Source organism: Cyprinus carpio, chromosome A5, assembly GCF_018340385.1.
Source record: "Cyprinus carpio isolate SPL01 chromosome A5, ASM1834038v1, whole genome shotgun sequence".
Lineage (NCBI taxonomy): Eukaryota > Metazoa > Chordata > Actinopteri > Cypriniformes > Cyprinidae > Cyprinus > Cyprinus carpio.
Genome location: NC_056576.1, coordinates 28,749,519 through 28,776,539, shown reverse-complemented (window position 1 = coordinate 28,776,539; position 27,021 = coordinate 28,749,519). Strand labels below are relative to the sequence as shown.

General features: G+C 36.1%; 2 protein-coding genes and 1 pseudogene across 4 annotated transcripts; all 3 read right to left on the bottom strand.

The window, feature by feature from the left end:
* Positions 1–13: 13 nt before the first annotated feature.
* Positions 14–6,641, bottom strand: LOC109078005 (phosphatidylinositol polyphosphate 5-phosphatase type IV-like). Of its 2 annotated transcripts, none has more exons than XM_019093314.2 (11): positions 6,550–6,641; positions 4,184–5,034; positions 3,351–3,474; positions 3,169–3,266; positions 2,950–3,074; positions 2,329–2,448; positions 2,064–2,171; positions 1,804–1,965; positions 1,568–1,683; positions 1,352–1,488; positions 14–1,140 (listed from the first exon to the last, which is right to left on the bottom strand). In XM_019093314.2, the coding sequence occupies exons 2-11, from the start codon at positions 4,972–4,974 to the stop codon at positions 1,005–1,007; spliced, it is 1,917 nt and encodes a 638-aa protein (XP_018948859.1). In that variant the 5' UTR covers positions 4,975–5,034; positions 6,550–6,641; the 3' UTR covers positions 14–1,004. The 2 variants fall into 2 exon arrangements, with proteins under 2 accessions (XP_018948859.1, XP_042612695.1); XM_042756761.1 differs by lacking the exon at positions 6,550–6,641 and adding an exon at positions 6,469–6,524.
* Positions 6,642–7,771: 1,130 nt separating this feature from the next.
* On the bottom strand, positions 7,772–8,219 carry LOC122145175 (annotated as a pseudogene).
* Positions 8,220–17,499: 9,280 nt separating this feature from the next.
* LOC109077986 (torsin-2A-like) lies at positions 17,500–26,881 on the bottom strand. Of its 2 annotated transcripts, XM_042756759.1 has the most exons (5): positions 26,643–26,880; positions 25,575–25,840; positions 23,822–23,997; positions 20,840–20,967; positions 17,516–20,366 (listed from the first exon to the last, which is right to left on the bottom strand). In XM_042756759.1, the coding sequence occupies exons 1-5, from the start codon at positions 26,758–26,760 to the stop codon at positions 20,122–20,124; spliced, it is 933 nt and encodes a 310-aa protein (XP_042612693.1). In that variant the 5' UTR covers positions 26,761–26,880; the 3' UTR covers positions 17,516–20,121. The 2 variants fall into 2 exon arrangements, with proteins under 2 accessions (XP_042612694.1, XP_042612693.1); XM_042756760.1 differs by lacking the exon at positions 20,840–20,967 and having other exon boundaries at positions 17,500–20,366; positions 26,643–26,881.
* Between the last annotated feature and the right edge of the window lie 140 nt (positions 26,882–27,021).

Genomic DNA, 27,021 nt, shown 5'->3' with positions numbered 1-27,021 from the left:
GAATATTGAGAAACAGGTTCCTTGGTTTATGTTTGAATCCCAAAACATATTTGGTTCAAAATGTGTAATTGAAAACAACTCTTGTGTCAGTTTTTATATTACTTTACATAGTAAACAAACATTTATAACAGGCTATTGTTTGGTTTTAAACAGCAGAATGTATTTGAAGTCACTGAGGCAGTCATGAGAACGATCACAGGCACTTTCAGTACAAATAGAACTGAAATTCATGATGTGAATGCATGACGTAATGTTACACCACAGTCACTGAGATCCATGCGCAAGAAATACCAATACTATGGTCATTCCTGCTCCCATAGATATATCACACTTGACATCAGGTAAGCTGAATTAAATTGGATATGTTAAGGCAGTAAACTCAAGTATAGTCTGTGCCTCCTCACTTAAGATTCTGCACACAATTTAACCCAGGGTCAGCCTCTCTACATGATCCCACATTGACCTATCAAAGAAAATCCATAAATAAAAACTGGTAATGATGATACAGTACAGTTCCCTTTTATAAAGGAGTACAACTGTTAGCACATTGTTAGGTAACTCTTCAAAAATAAGACCCAGGAGCCAATAAAATGAGCAGGATCAGCTACCTGGTACTGGTATGTGTTTACAGTATCAGTTAATGGTTTAACAAGGCCATGAAACACAATCATTTGAAACCATACACAGAACAGACCTGTTTTGCCTTGCAAGTAAAATACCAAAATATGAAATAATACAAAAAATTAATTAGGAATAACGGATGTACAGTACAGTTAACTTAATTTACTCCGGTCAGTATAATTTATAGATTTATATCATATTTTAAAGTTCCGACACTATCTGCTAAATGTCCAGCAGAAGTATTTTAGTCCCTGGACTGTGCACTTGACATCTGTAGCACTGAGTTATCCTTTGGTCCCGAAAGTCCAGCTTTCCAAGTCAGTACCTTGGTGTTTGAAATGATCAGTTTTATCACCCTACGGCTCTCGCACGCTGGTCCCTGATCAGGATATGGTGCAAACCGTGCTGTTATTCTGGTTTTTCATGGCTGCCTCTCTCTTTTTCAGCTCCCTGGTGATTCTCCTCCGGATTCCTTCTAGATACAGGCTTCTGTCAAACTGGCCAGCACCCAAAGGAATGCTGGGGAGGATAATACACTGATTTAGTGGTTTATCAAAACTACATGAAACATAAACAGACCTCAAAGCAGTACATTTTATTTTGTAAATTGATGAAAAGCTTGGAACAGCATGATGGTGAGTAAATGTTGACATGATTTTAATTTTATAGTCTTCAACAACATTAGTAGAAACAAGTACAAGTGTTAAAATCATCGTAAACAGATGCTTACTTATCTCTGCCTGGACGAAGTTTGACCTGAAACATACCAATGACAGGCCGGTGATCTGATGTCTTAATGGACGAGCAAGATGTATACTTGACCACTTTAATGTCATCTGCTTGTCTGTTTCGATAAAGAATCCGATCCTGTCAACAAATGAGGAAAAATCAACAACTCTTCTAAAGGGTATATAGTGACGTACATTCAATTAGCGAAAAAGCTTACTGTATATGAGGGTGTTCTCTGCTTTGTGGTGGTGTCATAGACGTCACAACCAATGTCAAACTTGTACGTAGGAGGAAACTGAATAGCTGCTTCCTGAAACCCTTTAAAAATGGAACCTACAAATGCACAAACACAGATTCTTCCTGTTAAAGTACAAAGAATACATTTTTTTTTTCTTGAAAGGAGCTTAAATACTGTATCAGTTTTACAGGATTAAAATTTTGCATCTAACTTGCCTTCTTTCATCTCTTTCAACAGCTGGTCATGTTGTAATAGTGGGCTCATATCTGCACCCACACCCTGATTCAGAATGGCCTCCACCTCTCCTCTTTCCTTATTCAGGCGGAAGTTAAAATCTCCAAACCAGAAAACTTCATCAAAACGGGTTGTGACATCAGCTGAGAATAAACAAAGAATAAATCAAGTAATTTGCTTATTAACAAGAAAAGACATGCACAGTGAAATCTCTAAATATGACAAATGCAGAAACACTCACATGTTGTGGAGCGGTAAGGGTTGGTATCAGGAAGGTTTCTGGGAAGTGCCAAAGCTTCTATGATTTTGTTGTAATCTAAAATCCTCTCGTATACTTTAGAATCTCCAGCTGAAATAAAAATACAAAGATTGTTGGGTTGGGTTTATTTATAGTTAGGCATAAATGGAATGCCATAGCCATTATAAACATTTATTTAAATGGCTTATATGTAACTGGGTTGTTTTCCTTTGGAGTGTTTAAGATTTTCATGAAAAATTCCACTTACAGGTGAAATGGGACGTAATAAAGAGGAAGGATGTCCCAAAGAAAGTGAAGCCGATACCCACAGCTCCTTTAGTCTTAATCTGAGAAATAATTCTGGTTGTGACTGTAGCATGTTCCACCTCTGCAGCATAAGAAATAGACCAACTTTATATTAAATTATTCAAAAGTATGGGGTCTGTAGGATTTAAAAAAAAATTTATTAATACTTATATTAAGCAAGGTAAATTTAAAAAATCAAACATTTATCAAAAGTGACAGTTAAGATTATATATTGTCACAAAATATCTATTTCAAATAAATGCTGTTCCTTTGAACTGATAATATCATTGATTTTATCAAAAGTGACAGTTAAGAGACCAACAATTTAAAAATGATATTGTTTTTTTTTTTTTTGGTTGTTTGTATTGTTGGTGTTTTTTTTTTTTTTTTGTTGGTATTATGAAAGTTAAAAGGACTTAAGATTTTTACTTCTGTGTGCATTGAATTTATTTAATACACGAGTTTCACAATTTGAGTTGAATTACTGAAATAAATGAACTTTTCCACAACATTCTAATTTATTGAGATGCACCTGTATATCATATTAAATTGAAGAAGAAGAAAAAAAAAAAACAAGCTTTACCTGAACAGAACCATATGAGATCTCTCCTGACAAATATAGTGAGATAGAGAACACCATGGGCTGCTGCATACAGCATCACGTAATACGGCCCAAGAGTTTCCTGCAGGCGGATCTCCCACTCCCTCCTGTGGAAAACATGAAGAGAGTAAATGAGTAAATGGGCTGAGTATCAGAAGAAGACAGAATAAAAAAGCTGTGAAAAGCAATGCAATATCTTACCTATCCGGACACCCTTCCTGAACCCCTATAACATAGACGTCCTGTGCAAAGTCTGTGTCGGCTGGGAGCAGCAGATCATCTAGGTTGTATGGAAGACCCTGAGACCAAGAGTGAAAGCTGAGGCTACTGCTGCTATGCACTTAAACAAACAAATCATTAGAAATGACAGTATTGTTCCACACCTTCTCTCCCTGCATGTTCCATGTGGCGACGTAGACACCGAGCCGTCTCTCTGGAAAGTAGCGGTCTAGTTCTTCTGCCCCCAGCAAGGCACCGTTACCCAAAACACTGCCCTCCAGAAAGCTCCTAAAACCATAAGCAGGTACATTTTCAGGAAAACAATAGCTAAATCAGAACAAAAGATTTGGGAAATGCTCCTTCTAATATCTGTCACATAATGTATTCTTATACGCAAGCAAATAACTGTATTATTTCATGAGGACAGATCAATTTTAAACTATCAGCCATAACATGGAAGTAACTATTGGCTTATCGGTGTCGGATGAATTTTATAATTGTCTTGTGTGAGCCCATTGGCCATTCATATATCATGTCAACCTCAAGTAGAACATGAAATGTATGTTCTCCTGATGCAGTTTGACAGTTGCTGAACTAGCATCTCACTGATCCATTAATCTCCTTTGCATTCACACTGCTTCACCCTTCCTCTCCAATCTCTCTACAGACATCCAGCTTCACTTTTCACTTCCCACAACTAAACCAGTTCAGGTGATTCTGTAAGCAGCAACCTACTCTGGCAAACGCCTGCGCTCATTCCATTAATGATGATCTACTTCCTTGCGAAACATAAAATTTAATTTGTATCATACACTCACACGAAAATGCTCACATAAGCAAAAAGGCTTGAAGGCTTAGGACTCTTTAGGAGGTAATCGAGATGCCACATCAGCCCGTGACCATGTGATGTTCAAGTTGAAGTTTGAGATCTGCTTAGTGATAACTTCAAACAGGCTGAAGAAAAGAAGAAACGAATAAAAAAGCACAAGCTTCTCACCTGTTCCTCACATCCCGGGGTCTGATGGGGTTCAGAACGCTGTAGGTGGACTTCATGGAATGGACAGAGGCACTGTCTGACACCATGGTGTCCAACAGCCGGCTATCGCTCAGATTCCTCTGAAGCCTCTCCGACCGCCCCCTTCTCCCCATCACACTGTAATCCAGACAATCCCTGTCAATCCGATTAGTTGTCCTTAAGGACGTGGAGGCTGCGCTGTCCTCCAGAGGAGGATATGTGCCACTGGGCTGCAGTGGGGACAGAATAATTCTAGACGGTTTCAAACGCTCTTTATTCGGATCACTATGCTCACTGTCAGTCTCGGAGAAGCTACAGGTCCTAATCCTGAACGGTGGTGTCTCCATGGGTGGGAGATCAAGGGGACGTCCGGATGCAAGGCCTTGGCCATTTGATGAAGTGTCTTCTTTAAGCGAATCGGTGGAAGAGCCTGTCTCTCCTGGGTCGGTGAGACTCTCCTGGCTGTTCCTCAATCTTCTCCCCCTCACCTTCTCTTCGAATGAAATGTTTTTACCCCCCATTCCCAATCCCACAGGCTTCGGAAGAGAGGGAGGTTGAGGCTTAAATGGACTAAGCTTGGCGTCTTTGTTATGCTCATCCTGAAGTAGACTGGTACCTTCATATGGCTTCTTGATGTCTTTGAGCTCCTCCTGGTTGCTCTTCTCTGTCCTCAGGTCTACACTTAGAACAGTAATATCTGTTTTAGAAGCTGGTTCTCCTGACCTGAGTTCTGTGGGGTCAAACGGGACGATGCTGTCTCCATGCTCACTCATCCTATTGCCAGACTTAGTTTTAGATGTAAACAAGTCCCATGATACTCAGATGATTACATCCTGTGGAGACAGCAAGGAGATTATTTTGATGACTTCTGATTAATATGTCAATTATGTCTTTTGATTATGCAGTACTTTACATATTGTTCAACTAAGCAATATTTCACATCTTTCCCCATGTTAATATTATGTACAGGTTTACATTGTGTAAGATGCAATGTTGCTTAAAATATAAGAGTTAAAAGTCAAAATCTATATAATTTTAAAACAGCAGAACAATCAAAGGGTTTGTTTAATCATTTTTTTAATATTGCAAGGAACCCCTTCCTTAAATATAAAGTTGGCTAGCTCACATATTTTCATTTTGGTATTACAAAAGAATGGGGTATCTGCGAATTCAAAAGACTTATTTCTTTCTATCTTTATTTTTTCTTCTTCAAAACAATATAATTTTGCTCCTATCTGCCATTACACTAAACATATTATTAAAATACTATCTGGAAAAAAATGTATTTTGTTTTAACAGCACTTATTTTGCGAATATAATTTCAGTGACAAGTTGCTTATGCCCCTATATTTAAGCATTTGCTAAATGCATAAATATAAATGCAAATGTAACTGTGTACAGAAAATATCAATTTTCTTCTACCTAATATTATAAATATTAGAGAAAACCTTCAGGTCAATATCAATATCAAAAATAACAAATTATATAAATATCGTACCAAACCATCTTTACTTGGAATACTACATTACAACACAAGAAAGATAACATATATCTTGTAAAATCTTTATAATTTATTCTAACTTGTCCTTCGACACCATTCGGTTTGAAAAAAAAAGGTTCAATTTTGAAATTCTCAGTTTGATAAATGGATTAAATAATAAATGTTTAAGTAAAATTAAACCAAAACAAACCTGGTGTTAACAGCTATGAAAGATGGTGATGTTATTATGATGGGTGGTTTGCTTTGAAGTAAAATATATAGTTGGTTTCAGTCATTAGGTTGTGTTGTATTAAAACCGAAGAAAAAAAAATCTACGGATAAATGATAAATTAAACATCTAACAAAATGTCTAATTAGTAAAAGACATCTATTAAACAGGCGCCGTAAATTAACAATATTATCAACAACAATCAATAGGCTACAACTAGCAACATAACTGTACAAACGTTTAAAAGTAGCAGTATATTTGTAATATTATTAAGAAATTTGTGGGCAGATGGGACATTTGTATGTTGAGTAAAGGAACTACTTTGCAGTAAAACTCTTGGTTGAAATACTAAATCACAGTTCGTTAACAAAAAAAAAAACAAAAAAAAACATAACTATTATTAAAAAAATATCTCAAACGACAACTAAGACTTAAAATGAATTAATAGTGCGCTATTGTGAAGAGTGATTCCAGCTGACTGAAAGCGATGTTAAACTCAGTCACACGATGGTCACGTATATGTTAGCTACCGCTACACTCAAAATGTAGCGTTCTTACCTTTGCTAAATATAAATATATATATGTGTGTGTGTGAAGTATAAAATGACATATTTTGAGGGTGAAGCAGCTCTCCGTTACCTCCAGTTCGCTGAAGAAGCAAACTTCTTCTACTTGACTTCCTTAGCAACGCCAGGCAACCAACAACAACTCCACAAGAGGGTGTGCTGGCGGTCAGCACTAGAGTGTTATGAAACAGCGCCCGCTTGCGGTTTTAATCGCGTTTGCAATATTTCCACAAATAAGTAGTCAGTTTACAAAATTATCGACATACTATTCAGTACTGTGGAAACCAAGTGTAATGTTTTAAAAATCAGCTCCACAAATAAGTAGTCAGTTTACAAAATTATCGACGTACTATTCAGTACAGAAGAAGAATAATAATCATAAGAATATAGTCAGTTTACAAAAAATGTTATCGACATACTTATTGCAGTCCCAACTTACTGTTTGGAAGAAAAAAACCATCAAGATAAATAATAAATTAAGACTCTAACAAAATGTCTAATTTGTAAAAACTCTATTAACAGGCGCCGGACATACTATTCAGTACTGTGGAAACCAAGTGTAATGTTTTAAAAATCAGCCACAGAAGTAAATGTTCTGATCATTACACTGACCTACACTAATATCTTTATATTTCAGATCAGTGGATTATTATTATCCCTCCCATTTTTTTCATTACATGGGAAATTTGAATGACTGAATGGATAAAGTAAAGCATTTTAACACTTTTAGCTGCCCATTTATAGCTGTTTTAATACAGTAGCTAAATTGTGTTTTGAGTGAATATAATATATATAATTAATTATTTCTAGCTTTTCTGCAATAATGAGCACTGTAAGTAATGCTCTACTACTGTTAGTTTGAAAAGTAATAAACCACTAGTTAATGTAGCCTACTGGAGAAATATATTTTGCTGTTTTTGCTATAAAAATTTCATTAAAGACATCAAAAACTATGAGTATTGACTTAAAAAGACCATATTTTAAAGCCGAATTCGTCATGCAGGTCATAAATGTGAAAGTTTAAACAAATGTAAGAATATATATATATATATATATATAGTTTTAGTAATATATATATATATATATATATATATATGTTGGTTTTCAACCGTTCAGCATTAAACGTTGTATCAACATTAAAACATCTGACCTTATTTCAATCATATTTCAACATTGAAGGTTGGTCATGTGCCACATGCATTTGGTCACATGCATTTTATTGTTTTTTAATTCATTTAGAAATTCCTATTTTTTTTTGTAATTTAGTATTTTATGATTATTTTATTTTTTGTTAATGAAGCATTCTTATCATAATTTGTTGTTGAATAGTTCTCAGGACAAAAAAAGTTTATATTTTATCGAGAATAAAGACTTAAAGTTTACCATTATTACCAACAGCAAGTACATTTTATTGCTGCTTGAATGTTAAAAAGCCTCAAACTGTACTCGTCACAAGCTCTGCATGCAGGTGTTTTCAGTGACTTTAGAGGAGTTTAAACATGGCTGGCTCCAAACCATTATTTTACACTGAATGACCTTGAAGGAAGAGATTTTTAAAAAAGGGTCAATCTTTTAACATGGAAATAGAGAAATGTAAACAGATAATCACAATATTGTAAAGTAGACACGTACTGCAACATTGGGATCCTAATGAATGGCACACAGGGTCTTAACTCCACCCTTTGTGCAGTTGGACCTGCCCATCTTCAAAGTGAAGATGTAGTTCATGCCAGCGACAACATGGAGTGTCAACCAGAAACATGTTCAGTTGGGCCAACCCTGAGTTAAATTTTTTATTTTTTTTATTTTTTAACTGTTTGGGGCCCAGGAATAATTAGGGGCAGGGCTGTTACAAAGTCATGCTGGAGAACAGTTATGAGAAGTTCGGATCATTTTACCGACTTGGACCTTTGAGTCTCGTTCAGCAAAATGAATTTGATCTCATTGTTTAGGCTGGTAGCCACTGATCTATATATGTTTCTCTATTATAGATCAGTGCTGGAGGCTCATCCGGATGCGCTACCCCTCTATTAGACTAGGAATGCAGCTGTTGCGTGCATTAGGCAGAGTCTGGTTCCTCCTGCATTTTTGGAACCACATACCTCAAGTAAGCAAGGTTTGGGGTCAATCAACCGAGAGTTCAGGGTTTAACAGATGGTAAGTTAACCGTGCTTTCTGGAATATACTCCTGGAGCATTTCAGTCCTTGGTAGTGCAACTGAAGCAAATAATCAACTATGGGTGGCAAGGCACTGTCAAAAGATATCCGCGATAAAGTTGTGGATGGGCACAAGTCAGGAGATGGAAACAAAAAATAATAATAATAATTTAAAGGCTTTATCAATGGCTAGAAGCACAGTGAAGTCTATTATTAAGAAGAGGAAGGTATTTGCTAAAACACAGACCCTCCCTGTATCAGGACGTCGCTCCAAACTGGAGGAAAGAGCCAGAAGGAAACTGCTCAGAGAGGCAACCAAGAGGTCTACAGCAACTCTGAAGCAGTCGCAGGAGTTTATGACAGTGAGTGGTCATTGTGTGCATGTGACTACAATATCACAAATTCTCCACAAATGTGGCTTGTATGGGAGGACTGCAAGAAAAAAAAAACACTCCTCAAGAAAGGCCACATGCAGTCATGACTGAGCTTTGCCAAAACAAACCTTGAAGATTCTGAGGCAGATGAGACTAAAATTGAATCATTTGGCCTCAACAGAAAACAATATGTCTGGTGGAAATCCAATACATCTCACCATCTGAATAACAGCATTCCTCCAGTAAAGCATGGAGGTGGTAATATCCTGTTTTGAGGGTGTTTCTCTGCAGCAGGGACTGGAGCACTTGAAAGGATAGAAGGAAAAACAGATGAGGCAAAATTCTTGAGAAAAATCTGCTGCACTCTGCCAGAAAGTTATCAATGAGAAGAGGGTTTAACCTCCAACATGACAATGACCCAAAGCACACAGCAAAACTGATCACACAGTGGCTGAAGGAGAAAAAGGTGAATGTCCTTGCATGGCCCACTCAGAACCCAGACTTAAACCCCACTGAAAATCTGTGGAATGACTTTAAGACTGCAGACAAGCACTCACCATCAAATTGAACTGAACTTGAGCAGTTAAAGAGTGGGCAATTATTGCAAAGTCTACATGTGCAAATTTAGTAGAGAAAAATCCCAACAGACTAAAGGCTGTAATTAAAGTAAAAGGTGGTTCAACAAAATACTGACACAAGGGGGTGATCCTTTTTCTAACTCAGTGATTCTGGCTTTTATTCTGGTCGTTTTCTGACATATTGGTGTTATATCTTTCACTTGGATGTTATTACTTTCACTGAGTAAATACAGCTGGATAAAACAAAAACTCTGTCCATCTTCAGTTCAGGCTGCAAAGCAACGAAGTGTGATCATTTTAAATGGGGGTGATTCTTTTCTATGCCCACTATATAAAGAGGCCATTCTGGCATTCTGGAATTAACTAATGAAATAAGGTTACTAACAACAGTCGGAATTGGTGCTAGTGCATATTAGGTGTGTATATAAACCTACCACTGAGTCTCATTGTGTATTGCTGTTGTGTTTCAGTGGCATGAGTGTAGCAAAAGCAGGTGAGACGTCATATTCATTATAATCCTTGGATATCTGAATTTATTTCTTCTTTATTGTAATTTTTTTTTTTTTCAGCTACCAAATATTTAATTTCACCGGAACATATTCTCTGGATTCACGATGAATTTGAAAAAACACTAGGGAAGTTCAGCATTAAATATGATGGAAGTGCAAGGTGAATGAAAACTTTTCATAAGATTTTTGTATTGATAACTTTTCTTTTCTCTTAATATGTATGTTGAGTTCACTGGTGATTGATCCATATTTTCTTCATCTCAGGGGTCACAATATCTATCTATCTATCTATCTATCTATCTATCTATCTATCTATCTATCTATCTATCTATCTATCTATCTATCTATCTATCTATCTATCATAGAGCATCACTAGCATTAGTGAATTTTTGTAGAAATTCATTATAACAACACATGTTGATTGTTCCTGCAGATGATGCCACAGCTGTGTGTTGGTATTGGGCGACCATTGGGTAAAACGCCTGTCGACAGTTACGTGTTGGGACGTTTTTCACAAGAGGAACAAAATGTTCTAGACACTGTCATGAAGCTGACTCTGCTGATATATCACAGACCTGCAATCCCAGGCTTCACCAGCAGAGGGAAGAAGAGCGTCACGCAAGAATAAAGCCAGGATACTTTCAACGCCTCAGGACACCACAGAAGAGCAGAAACAGAGCTGGCCTTCTGTCACTACACATGAGATGTTTGATTACTGTAGTTCTTTTGTGAACGAGTTGAGTTTTGTTAAGATGCCCTGTTTAGATCCCCAGAAGAGGGAAGGACATTGTCATGAAGGACAAAACCAAAACTGACATCAATGCAGAATAATCTTTGATAATTATGTGCTAAATGAGTTGAACTTTGTTAGGTCTCTGCCATATTTTAAAGTTCAGTATATTGGGAGGTAGCAGCCTGGGTTACATGCTGTATTATAGCTAGTATCTAACAGATGTTCCTAAATTTGGGTTTGCAAACCCCTAGAGGCTCCTGGAGGAACTGCAGAAGTTTCATTCAATTGTAATAGAAATGCTGTATTAAGTAAAAATGAATGAATGAATCATTAAAATATAATAACCATAAGAAAATAAACAACTGAATTGACAAGTGAACAGAAACATAAAAATTCAATACAATTTGAAAGGTTAGCATTACCTCAAATATCAGTGTTTTTCATGTAAATAACTTTATTCATAGTGAATATGTTCATTCATTCAATGTGACAAAACAGTTTGGAAACCCCTGGTTTAAAACCTGGACATTTCTGATATTCAGAGAACTGTACATCTCTGTATTCAGAGAATAGAACTTCTGAACTATTCACAAATGTATGCTTGAATATTTAATAGGAGAATACACTAAAAAATGTAGTTTAATCTGTTTTTTGTTCCTTCATTTATAAGTCGTATAGTGTCTGGTAAATACAGAAATATAAATGTACTTTAAACTTGCAATAAATAAATAAATAATAAAGAAACATGACAAAATGAATACTGCTGTCATCAAAATAGGCAAAAATGTGAAATTTAATTTTTCACTTAAATTATTATGGTTATAATTTGCAATGAAGAAATTCTGCATGAAATTCTAAATAAAAGCATTTTGGACCATATTACAGTGATACCATTATTCTAAATACATAATTTCATCAGTTAATATAAATGTAACAAAGACGCTATTCACTTAAATACAGTAGACATTTTATTGCATCCCAAGAACATGAACAAAAGTTTTGTAGTTCTGAAAGAATCACTTGTTACTAAATTAACAAATGGTGAATGAACACTCAATCGACGAAACACATGATCAATGCAGCTCAAATGCAACAACACACATATTATACAATGCATAAGGAGTCTGTTTGATATCTTTCTCCCAGCATCTTATCAGGTTGTCTAGCTAAAACTTTTATTATACTTAAAAATATCATCATTCTTCATTGGGCTCAGCACAATTATGAACCCATCGATGTAATCAACACTATAGCTGATTAAAAAGAGAAAATGATCAAATAATATTATTATAATAATAATCTGTAATCTGAACCAGTGCTGTTTGGAGATTTCTGACAGATGTGGAGCATCCAAATTACAGCTGTGCTAGTTTCATCAATACTAAAAAAAAATACTTCAAAGACAATATCACTTGTGGCAGATTTTCAACATTCCAGACAAATACACTTTCCCTGAGCAATCCTTCACAATGGACCATTCCCAGCTGCTCTGAATGGTCAGGATTTCTTGGTCCACTCTCAGCTCCAACAATACTTAAGGTCAGAGGTTGGCACGGCTGGACACACAGCTCACACAAAAGTGCAAATTTATTCAGGGTAATGTTCTACGCCTCCTAGGGGGTCTTCCCTGTTTTACAAAAATATTTAAAGTAATACACAATGCCTAAACTAGATCTCAGTCACTAAAAGTCATTTTACACGAATGAGTATTTTCTTTAGTAGGTTTTATTTTTAATGTTTCAAATTCACAGTTCAGAACCCTCTTAAATGTGATCATTTTTGTGAATTGTCTTTCAAACTTTTTTTAATAGTTTTTTTTTTAAACAAATATTGCTATATAATTATATGTTTTATTAATCACAGTATTTGTTGTCCAAAAGGTGGTTTGATATCATTGTTACCTTTAATATTATATTGTTAAAAATTAGTTTTGTCTCCTAATTGTTTGACTGTTTAAATAAAAGCATAAAATGGTAAGCCTGTATTTTTTTCTGCGCAATACCAATGTAAATGTTCAATAGCTTTTTTGTAGTCAAGATTTGTGGCTTTACAGAAATGAACTTTGAAAACTGCACCTACTGTACCTTGAAAAATAGTCAGTATAAAAAGCATTTTTTTCTTATTTAAAACTTATTTTTGACCTTTATTTGTCATGCTTTAAGTAACCTGTCACATGAATGAAAACACTTTAAATGTTTTTTTTTTGTTTGTTTGTTTGTTTGTTTTTTGTAAAACCACTTTACTTATTAAGTGTTATTGAACGATTCCTTTGTTGTTAAGTGCCAGGTGATCCCTAACACGAGTGGCTTTTGAGAGAAGGGAAACGTCACCGAGGACACAATGCGTAATGGCACTGTAGACACTGTTGGATTGTAATTGCAATTTAAAAAAAAAAAAAAAAAAAAAAGTGTTGTTTCTTTAAGAGGCTGCTGGTCAGTACGCTGATTGAGACAGTGGCTACTCATCCCCTTCTCTCCACAATGGCCATTTATCACTCACTGGTGTGTTATTCAAATCTCGTACCAAGCGGCCACCGACCCCATTCTCGCCCTCGCCGTTTATTTAGAAAGCTACGCAGTTGTCACGCGAGCCTTCGCGCATTCTTGAGCCAGAAACGCTGCCAGTGTGTTTTGCTCCTCATTTACGACAGTCCTCTGGATGGGAGTGATAAAAGGCTATATATAAATGAATTTCGATCCTCACTAACATGCATTGTGATGGTCACGCATATCGTGAACTTTATTTATTCTGCGCATTGAAGTTGGAGACTGGTAGCACCGCGGAGCGAGACCTCTGGAGGAATTTGATGCACATCAGGATGTTTCCCTCTTCTTCATTTTTTTTTCTTCTTCTTCTCTTCTCGTTTTTGGGTCTTCCATACTTGATCAGAAACGTCTCGCAGGTGCAGACATGGCGAATCGCTGCCTCGGTGCCTTCCGAAGAAAGTGTCTCGTGATGGTGCATCACACCTTATGATTCGCGACCTCCTCGACAGAGCAGCACATTCCGATTCTTTCCGAGGGGAATTTTGTGAATTAAAAATTGTCATTTATTTATTACACCAGAACGAATTAATTGATAATATTTAATGATTTATATGGTTAGTCTCAGCCTTATCTTCTCGTAAGACCTGATTTTAATTTGCGGTTATTATTTTAGTAACCGAAAAAACAGAGCTGTTGAAATATGCTATTGTTTTTTTTTTTTTTTTTTTTTTTTTTTTTTTTTGGTAAAAGAACATACAGTCTTAAAGCAACATCACAGGCTTAGACGGACAGTGGGATATTGAGCGTCAATTTTGTCCTGTGCTTTTCTGACATTTCTCTAGCTAACGAAAAAAAGTGGACAGAAAAATATTATTATGTAATTTCACCGCCAAGGAATTTATGAAATAGGCCTACAGCCGATATACTGAAAGACTGCACGCCTGAATTAGGCTATGTGAAGAAAAAAACAATGTGCATCAAGGCCTTTTCACACTGAAGAGAAGAAACACACGAGGACCCAAACGCATGGATCCTATACAGTAAAATATTCCCACAGTTGTGATGCTTATGGAAATATGAGCTCAAGCAGTTGATTGTCCAAACGCAATTCTTGTGAAATGTCAAGCGATCAGTCGAGAATTGTGCCTGGACATCTGTTGCTGGAGGCTCCCACGCGTCTCCATCAGCATCTCTATCAGTGGGGGTTATTAATATTATTGGTTTTAAAATAATGAAGAGCTGTTTAAAGTTGCCGCTTTAAAATGCATTGTTGAAGAAAACAGTTTAGAGTTGATTTTAATAGCCATTAAATTCTAATCATTAATTTAGGCTATTTGTTGTGTTTTTCGTTATCATGCGCTAATGTGTTGAATTAACAATAGAAAATGGTTTAGCTTTAACGTTAAATTCATGACACGTAAAAACTGCTTAAAATATGTATATGATTAATTGTTTGTTTTACTATTATAGCTACGTTTTATTTTCACATCAGAATCACGCTTGTAAGGTTTGATTAGAACATTTAGCCTACATAACAGCTTAAATGTATAACCTAAAATAATGTAAATTCAGCACGAGGATACTTCATAAGATTATTTTTATTATTATTTTTACTAATATAATACGTAGGCTATTTGTCACAAAAATAGATTTTCCCTCTATAATCGTATGCATTTTTTGTTTAGTAGAGCAGAACGAATAATGCTTATCAAATAAATGTGTTAATCAATTGAATCTGAATTGAGTTGAATTAAGTTTGTATTTGTGGCTGTGTTGTTTCTGTTAGACTCGAAATGAGCTGACAGGATTTTACGATTTTGTCAGATTTCTTCTCAGTGTATGAGGTGTCTGCTACAGACTTTAGAATAACAAAGAAATGACGTGTTAATCCAATAGGATTAAACCAGATTAGTTTTACGCACAGGTCAGGTCTTTTGATCTTTTAAAATCAGCACGAGCAGAGCATTAAAAGAATACATAGTTGTCGTCCATTTGCATTAGACTTTCATTTTTTTTTTTTGACTTTCCATATGAGATCAGTGCATTTGTTCATCTGCTTAAATGCATTTTTAAAAGCTATTTATAAAAAGTGTAATTTAAACCGTTTTTTTTTTTTAGATTTGGTTCCATAACGTTAAAAAGATTTCATAAATATAGCAATATTTTCTTGTTTATTGTAAGACCCTTTAAAAAGGACACTTGATATTAAAATAAATAAAAATAAAATATAAAAATAAATTCTCAAAACAGTTTATAGAAAATTAAATATAGGTTTTGTTTTTTTAATAATTTAGAAAATCCCTAATATTATACATATTAGCCTGTTTAGCACAATCACATTTAAAAATAATAATAATAATAATTCAGTAGTTGTAGTAAAGCATTTCTTCCAGTGCAGATGTGTTATTTCAAGGTTTCCACTGAAATTTATCAAATTCTTCTGCTACAATGAATGCCTGCTAAACAGAAATAATCTCATTTCAATTGTTACAAAATCATAAACAGTTTCTTATATCTGAATGAATTCCATTGGTCCTAAAGACACTCTGACTGACTCTCCTTGCACTGCTGTGTGAGGTTTACATCCATAGTTTCAGAGTCATTGAGCTGATATGAAAGACTATATGCTGTGTTAGTGGAATTTGCACTTATCATTGCAACTCACATGGAAGCAAATGATGCCATACATCATGTGGAGGGAAGACTTGACAGTGTCAGTAAGTCTTATTAAGTTAGAGGATTATCAATCATTTCATGCTTGCAAAGTCGGACAGATTTTGGACAGACATTTTCTTATAGATCATCCAGAGGCCCATGTCCCCCACTGACCACACAGAGGCCAAGGGCATCCCTGGTGCCCCCTCCAACCCTCTCCCAGCATTCCCCCCTCCTCTCGCCCTTTGTTCACCTGTTGTCCTGGAGACTCCATTGCTGCGGTAACCACCCATTGTTTGGGTGAGAACAGAGATGAAGAGACACACAGTCCACAAGTAATCTCACAAGAGCATGATAGGATGCAAATACTGACTTTTGAAATCAGGATGACAGAAAGTGAAATGCATTTGTGCATTTAACATCTTAAATGATTAGCATGGTTAAACTGCACTCTAAAAAGACATTCAGGGGACCTGTTACCACAACCTAAAGAAATGCATAAAGAAAAATTCAAATTTATTGATTTACTTAAACCTTGCAAACAAGTTGCAAAAATTACTTTGATGAATTCTGGTGATCATTACATCAATAAACTTAATATTGTGTTTAACCTGAAATCACAGCGTTAACTGATTATGTATTTATTACGTTTTTTTTTTTTTTGGCTAGGTTCTCTCTAAGTTATGAACAAATGTTCTTTCGTAACCTTAGTAGATTGTTCAACGTTATTAGGTCTTTAATAACATTCTCATGTTGTTAGCACATAACAGAATGCTAGCACATAAACATTATTTATACATTGTTCATGGAATTTTGGACATTCATTTAGTTAATAAAACATGAATAAGTGCTACTTGTGTCTGAACATTCAGACAACATTCCAAAGTAATGTTCCCATAATTTTTGCAAAATTCTACTAAACTGGAAAGTTTCCTTAATGTTTTCACTTTGCAAAGAAAAACATTTTAAAAAGGGACATTTTGAACAGTTAGAGTACATTCAGAAATAATGTTTTCATAACTTAATGGGAACATTAGCAGCACAGTTATTGTTGTTAACTAAAATTAAAATAAGAAATAATATCTGAAATAACATAAAATATTATTTCAGCTATAGCTCTTAATGCAACATTTCACATTACAATTTAGTTTAACTTGATTTACTAAAAAAACTAAAACTGAAATAAAAATTAATAAAAACTATAAGGACCTCTATTTATAAATAAACCCTAAACTACTAAAAATGACACACAACAGAATGATTAAAACGTTACCTGAAATGAAATTAAAAAACTAAAACTGATTAAAAATGAATAAAAGCTGTAATCCCAATGATACTAAAATAACATTGAGCGAAACAAACTTAGAACATAATTTTATTAGCCGGGATGCTTAGCATAGGACTGGATAAAGAGAATAAATGTTATTAAATGAATTGTTATTTAGTGTGTACTTTAAAGACCTGTTTAATGCTTTTGTTTCTGTTCAAGTGGTAAATATCTTACTTGTTCATTAAATTTACATGCTTAATAAATTACATTTAGAATGTGTTATGCTAGCTGTTGATTTTAACTGAAACAGATATGATTAATTGGCTCTGGGAGTAATGAACAGAAAACTTTTTTTATGCTCATTTATGCAAATTCAGTTTGTTGGTTAAATATAATTTCACAAGAGACAACTCAAAAAGACTGATGCAAACTGTTGTGTTAATTTTATTTTTGTTGTTGAGCCAAACATTTGTTTTTAGGTTGTGACTTTCTAATTTTAAATCACTGTTTAATTAAGCATATTGTTAATAACCACACAAAACACAACCGAGTAATGGATGCACAGCCAGAAAGAGGCAAAAGTTGGTTTAGCCGAGTGTCTCGGCTGAATGCACCTCAAAAGGACTTTGCTCAGTGTGCCGATTGTTTTTCATCTGTGGGCCACACAAGGCCTGCCGCATCCTCCGTCCCACCCCTCAGCCAGCGCTAACTCCGGCCTGACCCGGGCCATGCAGATGAAAGCCTCATCAGCACTGTGGATGGCCACATTTACAAATGAAAGACAGCCAATAATGGGGTGGTTAGGGAGAAAATGAAGAGACAGAGGGGCGCTCACAGATGTTGGGGGGTGCATTGTAGCCTGGCCAGGGGGGACCAGCGGAGGGGGTGATGTTGTGCCTTTTTAGATCTGATTTAAGACAGAATGGAGAGGTGTCCGAAGCGAGGGCAGCCGCCTTGGAGAGCGTGTGAACGGGAGCCCGGAGGTCAAGCTAAGAGCAGAGGTTGGGGGGAGGGAGGTGGGTCAGTCTGTTATTATCCTGTTGCTTTTTGTAAAAGTTGAAAATCCTTCCTTTGACACCACCAAAGGTGAGGGCCTCGTCGCTACACTTCCTCTTGGAATACTGGGATGAGACAGATGCAGTCATCAAAGTGGGTATTAGTGCTTTGTGTGAATGTGAAATGGTTGGGAAAGCTTTGAGAGCTTATCCACTAAAATTCAACATGGTCTCAAAGGGCTTAATGTCCAGCTCATAGTCACTGTGTCCTTCTCGCCAGACCTTCAACAGACCACCTAACACCTGCTAACAGTTCCTGCTGAGAAACATTTAATATCCTTTGGTAAGTGGAGAAAGACGGGCTGTCAGAGGGAGTTGGGGGGCTTTGTGTCATTCTGTCTATGTTCAACAGTTATGTGTTCACACAGTCAGGGACTTGGAATGGTCATAAATAGGGTTGGAAATATATGAAAAGTGCAGTTTAACTCATGATACACAAGACAATAAGTGAAATATGATGGTGTGGATTTCAAAGAGCAAATACACAAGTTAATAAAATGATTTTTGACAAAAACTTGATTTTATTGTCATGCCTTTGATGTGCAGTTATTAAGTGCACCATTTCATTTTGAATTACTGTACGTTTCAAATCTAAAAAAAAAAACACAAAAACTACAAAAACTGTTAATAAAGATTGATATGGCTGATCTGTGAAAAGAAAATGCATGAAGAAAATGTTTTAACCTTTAAAACATTATTTACATTGCATTGCAAACTATTCTCAATGAATGTGCAGAATAACTGTACAATGTAAATAACAATTAATAACATTGGAACTGGATACAGTTAGATTCCATTTCTATTTAGATCAGGGCACTTCAAGCATAAATTATCTTTTATTTTCCCTTTAGTGTTTTAAATTAAATAAAGGAACTGAATGTTTGTTCTAACCATTTTAGAGTTTGTATAGGATGGTCAAAGAAAAAAAGGTAAGAATATAGCATTAAGAAAAGAAAACAGAATTATGTATTCAATTATTTCTTAACTTTGATGTGGTACCACAAAATATTTTCACTGATTTTATTTTCGTAAGGTTCACTCAAAAATGAAAATTATGAAAATTATATATTAACATCATTTACTCTCCCTCATGTTGTTCAAAACCTGCATGACTTCCTGCTGGAGAAAAAAAAAAGAATTTTGGTAACAAAAAAGGCACTTATCAAAATATATTCTTTTTCATCTGGAATGACATGAGGGTGAGCAAATGTTGACAGAATTACCATTTTGGGTGAACTGTTGCTTTAAGACATCTTTATTTACGCTGTACTGAGAGAGCTGCAGAAACTTACCGATTTGTCTGCTTTAAAAAGAGTCACTATTTAAATACTAAAAGAAGGCTGTTATGCATCATTTACATATTCAATGATTTTTAAAAATGGAAAAAAAGTATTGTTGGACAAAAAAAAAAAAATTAAAGTAGGCACTGCTGCCACCCTGTGGTCGGCATCAAAAATACAGCATTTTTAAATTAATATCCCATGATAAAATAAATAATAATTAAAGTTCTGAGATTTGTAGTTATCTGCACACTGAAACTGAGGGTGTTGTAGGTTGTTTCAGTGGCCCAGAGAACGGAGGCCGGCTCTTTGAATCTGTCCTTTTTATAAACTAGCAACAGGCTTATTATTCCTGCTTAATTAAAACCAGCAAAGCCAGAGCTAGCAATATTTATTGCATCCTGCTCATTCTTCATCAGAACTCATCCATATGGATGAAACATACAAACGTCCCCAAATTCCAAATTCAGGTAGCTTCACTCTGTAGTTCCTTCACCCAAAGAATTCTGAGTTGCTGTCAAGATCCTTAAGGGATTTTACTTTGACCCTCAAAGGAACAGGTTAACTTTTGCCGGTACTAATTTGCAGCCAGTGCTGGAGAAATATTGTCTGTCGTTCGGTGTGTAAGTCATGGCGCCCCCTACCGACGAAGCCACATCTGCACGCTGACACTCCCCACGCTGGCAGAGCTCCCGCTGGGCACAGCGCTCCACGTGACGCCGCAGCAAGGGAAGAAAAGGCACAAAACGGGTGATAAGCTTTTCTGTAATTATTCTGGAGTGGTAGAACCCACCTGGGAAACAAAATTCACCCACAGATTAGATTGACTTAACAGAGGAAAATTGTGCAACATATATAAAGTACTAACATTATTTACATTGCATTGCAAACTATTCTCAATGAATGTGGAGAATAACTGTACAATGTAAATAACAATTAATAACACTGGAACTGGATACAGTTAGATTCCATTTCTATTTAGATCAGGGCACTTCAAGCATAAATTATCTTTTATTTTCCCTTTAGTGTTTTAAATTAAATAAAGGAACTGAATGTTTGTTCTAACCATTTTAGAGTTTGTATAGGAAGGACAAAGAAACAAAGGTAAGAATATAGCATTAGGAAAAGAAAACAGAATTATGTATTCAATTATTTCTTAACTTTGATGTGGTACCGCAAAATATTTTCACTGATTTTATTTTCTACTATTATTTTCTTTATTTAGCTACTATTAACATGATTAAACTGAAGGTCTACGACACTCACTGTTCTTGTTGTTGTACACTGCATCAGCAATACTGTCCTCCAGCTCTTTAGGGAGAATGTCCTCTCGATCTCTACCTGCCTGACGGCTCTCCAGTGCAACTTTGTTAATTACCTCCTGACCTATAGTACTGAGAAAAAAAAACCAATAAAACATCTATCCCTCCATTAAAAGTCCAAGTGTCCAAACCTTGATCAAAAAAGGTCATAAAGGCATTGTAAAGGAAATCCATATGAATCGAGTAGTTTAATACAAAGCGACTATATCTCTTCAAAAGACTTTAAACACTCGATTCATATGGATTCATTTCACGAAGCCTATGACGTTTTTGGATCTTCTAATTTTTGGTTACCTGGACCTTCAGTGGAGGGACAGAAATCTCTCAGATTGATCAAGATTAACCAAATTCATGAGGGTTTGGATCGACACAAAGCTGAGGACAGAATTGTTTGGACTATCCCTTTAATACTTGAAATTCCTTGCTTTAAAGTATAACTTTAATGAAACATTTTTTCCCACTATTAAAAAGATTTAATCATTAGCTAGCTCCACACTGGAGAGCTGCTTTATAACAGAAAATCAAGTTGTAATTCTAACTGAAAGCAATACTGACTCTGGTTTTTCATGTTTAATACTGTAAAGCTGCTTGATTTAAGGCTATCTATTGCATAAAGTACTAAGTTATAAAAATAAACGTGACATGACTGGACTTTATTGGAGTACTAAACTGCAGAGCTTGTGTTACATCCACTTCACTGTAATCAGATGTGTTCTTAACTGCTGCTTTCTCACCACTGTCAATTTTTGATGTGTTTATTTGTTATTGAGAGGAAAGCGTGCAGCATATATTTACATATTCAGCAGCTTGAGGTTTGGCTGCGTTCATTATGAAGTAATTAGTGATGGGTCGTTCTTGAACAATTTGTTCATTTTGAACGAATCTTTAATGTGACTCGAGAAGAACGAGTCGTCTCGGGGAGTGATTCGTTCAGTCGCGCATGCGTAACATCCTATATGTTCTGTACTGGAATTAGTCAAGTACTTCACCTGTGTCGAGTCTTCAAGTTTTACAAGTCGTTCGTTTATCACGTGACAGACCCATAAGCTTAACCTATGCAGTCTGAGCAGGAAAGAGGTTAAAAATAAACTCTTTATTACCTTTGTTACAACATTCAGTGTTGTGGAAAAGAACCATCATGACAGAAATTCACATATTTATAAACTGTAAGAAGTAAAATGCTACAATTCGAAACCAGAAACGCATCATGTAACTGTAAGCTTTTATAATAATGATAATGATAATAATAATAATAACTTTGTACCCGTTTGTAAGAAAGCTTGTAAATTAACTAATTTCTCTATCCAATGCTGTCACGTCACGTGACAAAAGAACAAATGATTCGAAAGACTCAAGAGATGTTCTAATCAATTCTCTTTACAGCATAGACTGCATTGGTTAAGTTTATGGGGCTGTCACGTGATGAACGAACGAAGACTCGTCAGATAAGAGGTGAGGTGAGCTAATCATAGACTGAAGACCCAGGTAAACAATGAATTAATCTTTTCTGTTTCTTATAGCATTATAGTTTTGTATTGTTTGTAGTGTGATCAATGTTTGCATAAGTAGTAGATGTGTTAGGGAAGTAACACTTTAAAGGGGTCATATGATACGATTAAAATTTTTCCTTTCTCTTTAAAGTGTTACAAGCTCTTGGTGCATAAAGAAGATCTGCAAAGTTGTAAAGCCTAAAGTCTCGAAACCAAAGAGATATTCTTTATAAAAGTTAAGAGTCAACCACGCCCTCCAAAAACGGCTTCCCACCGTGTGGGGAGATTTGCATAACTCCGCCCAAATGTTCACGCAAAGAAAGAAGGCGTAACTTTGATTCTCTCTGTTTGCTGCCACGTTGTAGAGACGCTGTGTGTTTCATTGTGAAAGCGAAACTACTTTGTTTGGTCTACTAAAAGAGGACACAACTAGAAATCAGTGGTTAAGTTGTATTTACAACACTGTTGTATCCAACCCAAATATTCAGATGTGTGCAGCACATTTTACGGAGGACGAGGACTGTTTCCTGTGAGAGTAGCCTACAATGACGGTGTCTGTTTCTATAAAGTGGGGCAGTTTCAACTTTGCAAGGACAGTCTGGCGCTTCTGACTCACAGCCTGTAAGTACGTGTACATATTTAATGAATTAGCCACTGACAATTCAAACGCGAGTTTTGAGCAGTGTAGAGCAGTGCTTGTTGTTTGTCGTTTCTCTGATCACAAATGCAGACATGGTATGCTCTGCATATTTCGTATGCATCTCTTATCGCGTACAATGTTTGTTCTATTCAACTGTAAGTGCCCTCAGAAGTGGATATCACTGGACGTTCCGCCATGATTCCAGTTCAAAACAAGTGCATATGTTCCAAAAATCGAGTATTTCAGAGAGGCGGGGCATAGAAGAGCAACAATAATGTACATTATGTGGAAAATAATGTGTTTTTTGAACCTTAAACCACATAAACACATTGCATTACACCAAATGCACAAAATAATGTTCTTTTTAGCAACTTCATATGACCCCTTTAATTATATATTGCTAAAATGGACGAAATGACTCAAAAAAGATTTGTTCATTTTGCTGAATGAGACTCAAAGGTCTGAGTCTGTAAAATGATCCGAACTTCCCATCACTAGAACTGAAGCGCTGTATCTTCTTCTCTTGAATTGCATCCAGGAGGGCTGAATTACTGTCTTGCGCTACACTGGTCAAACTGCGTTATTGCAGGCTTTTACATTAGGTCATATGGGATCAAACGACTACTCGGCAACAAAAAGATTTGTCGACAATTCTTTATTGTCAACTTTGTCGATAATGTCGACTAATCGTTTCAGCCCTACCTTGCTTTGACATTTTATATTGCCCTGAAGGATGGAAACCTATCCATAACAAACACATAAAATATTATTCCATTAATGAGTCATTCAGACTTACCTGATAAATATATAAATCGCTTTACGGTAGTTAGTCTGGAACAGAACATGAAAGGTGCCTAAATGCGGTTCTAAAACATCAATCACACCAGGAGGCATTTTCTCCATCTCATCAAAGATGAAGATTGAGCGAGCACAAGCTGTGAGGTTTCCCTCGACCCAGCGTTTTAGATCTGACTGTGCACAAAACAAGAACAAACAAATAAACAATTAATGTAAAACTGTATTCATTCAGGATGCAAAGATTAAAGGGGTCATATGATGTTGTTAAAAAGAATATTATTTTGTGAATTAGGTGTAATGAAATGTGTTTATGCGGTTTAAGGTTCAAAAAACAAATTATTTTCCACATACTGTACATTATTGTTTCTCCTCTATGCCCCCCCTTTCTGAAACGCGTCATTTTTTTTTACAAAGCTCGTCAGTCTGAAAAGCGAGGTGTGCTCTGATTGGCCAGCTATCCAGTGCTTTATGATTGGCTGAATGCCTCAAGCATGTGAGGGAAATGTTATGCCCCTTGCCATACTGTGATGTGTGTCCCGGTCAGAACACCAGCACGACAAGACAAAAACAATAAAACCCATTACAAAAGAGCCATTTGTTGGATCCAGTGGGGACATAATTACAGATTATGATGACTTATACTGTGGTTTTAAGCGTTGCATTGCATTGCAAACATAAAACCATGTCTGAATATGTGATTGGAGAAACGACAAACAACAAGCACTACTCTACACCAGCGGTTCTCTAATTCTAGGTCTCGCACCCCCCAGCTCTGCATATTTTGCATGTCTCTCTTTGTTAACACACCTAATTCAGATAATCAGCTCATTAGAAGTGAGCTCCGTGCATGAACTGTGTTCCCATTGACATGGTCCCTACACAGTGTTCATTGCTCCCTACTCCCTGTTCAGGGGAAATCTGTTGAAGTTTACTTCACTTCGAAATATTCATTCACATCTTCACACACAGACAAGTGTGACATCATATACCTCTGTAAATAAATACAATTTAAATTCATGTCTCGCACACTTCAATGCAATGGAACATATACGATCACTTCAAACTGGAATCATAGCAGAATATCCTGTGATGTCCACTTTGCAGGGCACTTACGTTCGTATAGAACAAACGTCTTTGTAAATTGGAGTTGTGTGAATTATTTGCAGATCTGGGGGTTGCGAGGACTGGAATTGAGAACTGCTGCTCTACACACTGCTCAAAACTCACGTTTGAATCATCAGTGACAAATCCTTAACATATGTAAACGTACTTACAGACTGTGGGTCAGAACAGCCGGCATTGTAGTCTTCTCTCCCAGGATCAGGAACACTCCTCCATAAAATGCGTTGCACACATCTAAATATTTGGGTTGAACTATTCTGGAACAGTGTTGTAAATACAACTTAACCACTAGTTGTGTCGTCTTTTGGAAGACCAAACAAAGTATTTTCGCTTTCACAACGAAACAGTGTCTTCAAAACATGGCACCGGCGGCAACAGCGAGAATATACAGTGACGCAGACATGTGGGGGCGTGTTTGAACGAGGCATTTTAGGAGGGAGTGGACAAGTCTTAACTTTTATAAAGAATATCTCTTTGGGTTTGAGACTTTTGTCTTTGCAACTTTACAGATCTTATCTATTCACAAACATCTTGTAAGACTCCAAAGGGAAAGGAAAACTTGAAATCGCATCATATGACCCCATTAAACTGCACAAGATTTGTATTAATATCAGTAAACATACACATACCCTGTATTGTTGCACCCTGTCAGCTGATGTAAAGTGTAAAGTGGGAACAAACTGATGGATGTATGGACTGCCCATAGCTGTTTCGTAGATGTGTCGTCCCATCATAGAGCTGACCAGACTTTTTCCAGTCCCAGAAGCTCCATGGAATGACAGCACTAGTGATCTGTCGGGGTTTTCATTCTGTAAAAAATTCACTACTGCTTCCGAGACAATATCCTGAGCCATATGTTGACCATAAAGATTTTTATAAAGGTCCCACTCTAAACCTGTAAAAACACAGGCACAGTCGGGATGACTGAAGGGGTTTGTGGATAAAAGCGTTCTGTTACTCACAGATGTTACACTGGAGCATGAACATCTGTCACAACATCTTTGACAGATTACTGTATAACATAATGACAAACTAATACATTAAAACCCACCAAATATAGAGAAAAACAACCACGTCAAAGCAGAAGTTCGTTTCATGAGATATTTTCTGTTACCTCATATTAAACTGGCTTGTTATGATCACTAAGTATGCAGATAAGATGTTATGAATAAACACAAACACAATGATTAAGTACTAACTTATAAGATATCAGTTATACGACTGTTATACTCTTCATCTGAATGTCAGTCATAATGTTTAATTTTCATTTTATTGGTGCATTTATTGTTATGTGAAAATGTTACACTTTGAAATATGTATGTGCAATATCTCTCTGGTGTTAGAACTTGCGCAGCTGAATGGATATGTATATAATTATGTGCACTTTGGTATGACATAAAAATTATTTACACACAGAAGCAAGTCATATAAATGATTGTGTCTCAAAATCATTTTAACATTTCACCCAGTCAAAACGTACACAGCTCAGCTGCAGACACACGCTGTATCATTTCGTTTGTTTACAGTGGGGTTAGCTGTCATCTACCATTGGTTAAGTCAAATCTGGCATATGTGGTATAATGAAATCATCTGCTGAAGCTGGAAAAAACCCATTGAGTAGCTACTACAGAGGCTAACGCGAACTGTCTAACAGTTAGATGCTGAAGAGACGGATGTTAATATCCCACACACCTTACCTTTTATGTCTGCTTTGAAGTCACAGTCGCAGCTGTCAGATATTGAACAAAAAATAGACTTCATCTCAAAACCGGTACCCAAAGACGTACAATAAATTAAAATAAGTATAAATATCATTGTTGATAGCCTCGGAGCACAGCTCCAAGATGAGCTGGATGGCGGAAGCAGAACTACTACAGCGCCACTGCGCCACAGACACTAGAGGGCAGCAAACTCATTTCACACATTTCCCGCGAATCGGTTCTTTCGAGCAGTTCGAGGAGAACGGACAATTCACTGAATCTTTTACGTCGTGACGCAATTGCGTAATTCCGCAGTTCCCCAAAATAAAATAAAATGAAAAAAAAAGTGTTTTTCTTTTTAAATAAGTTTTATTTA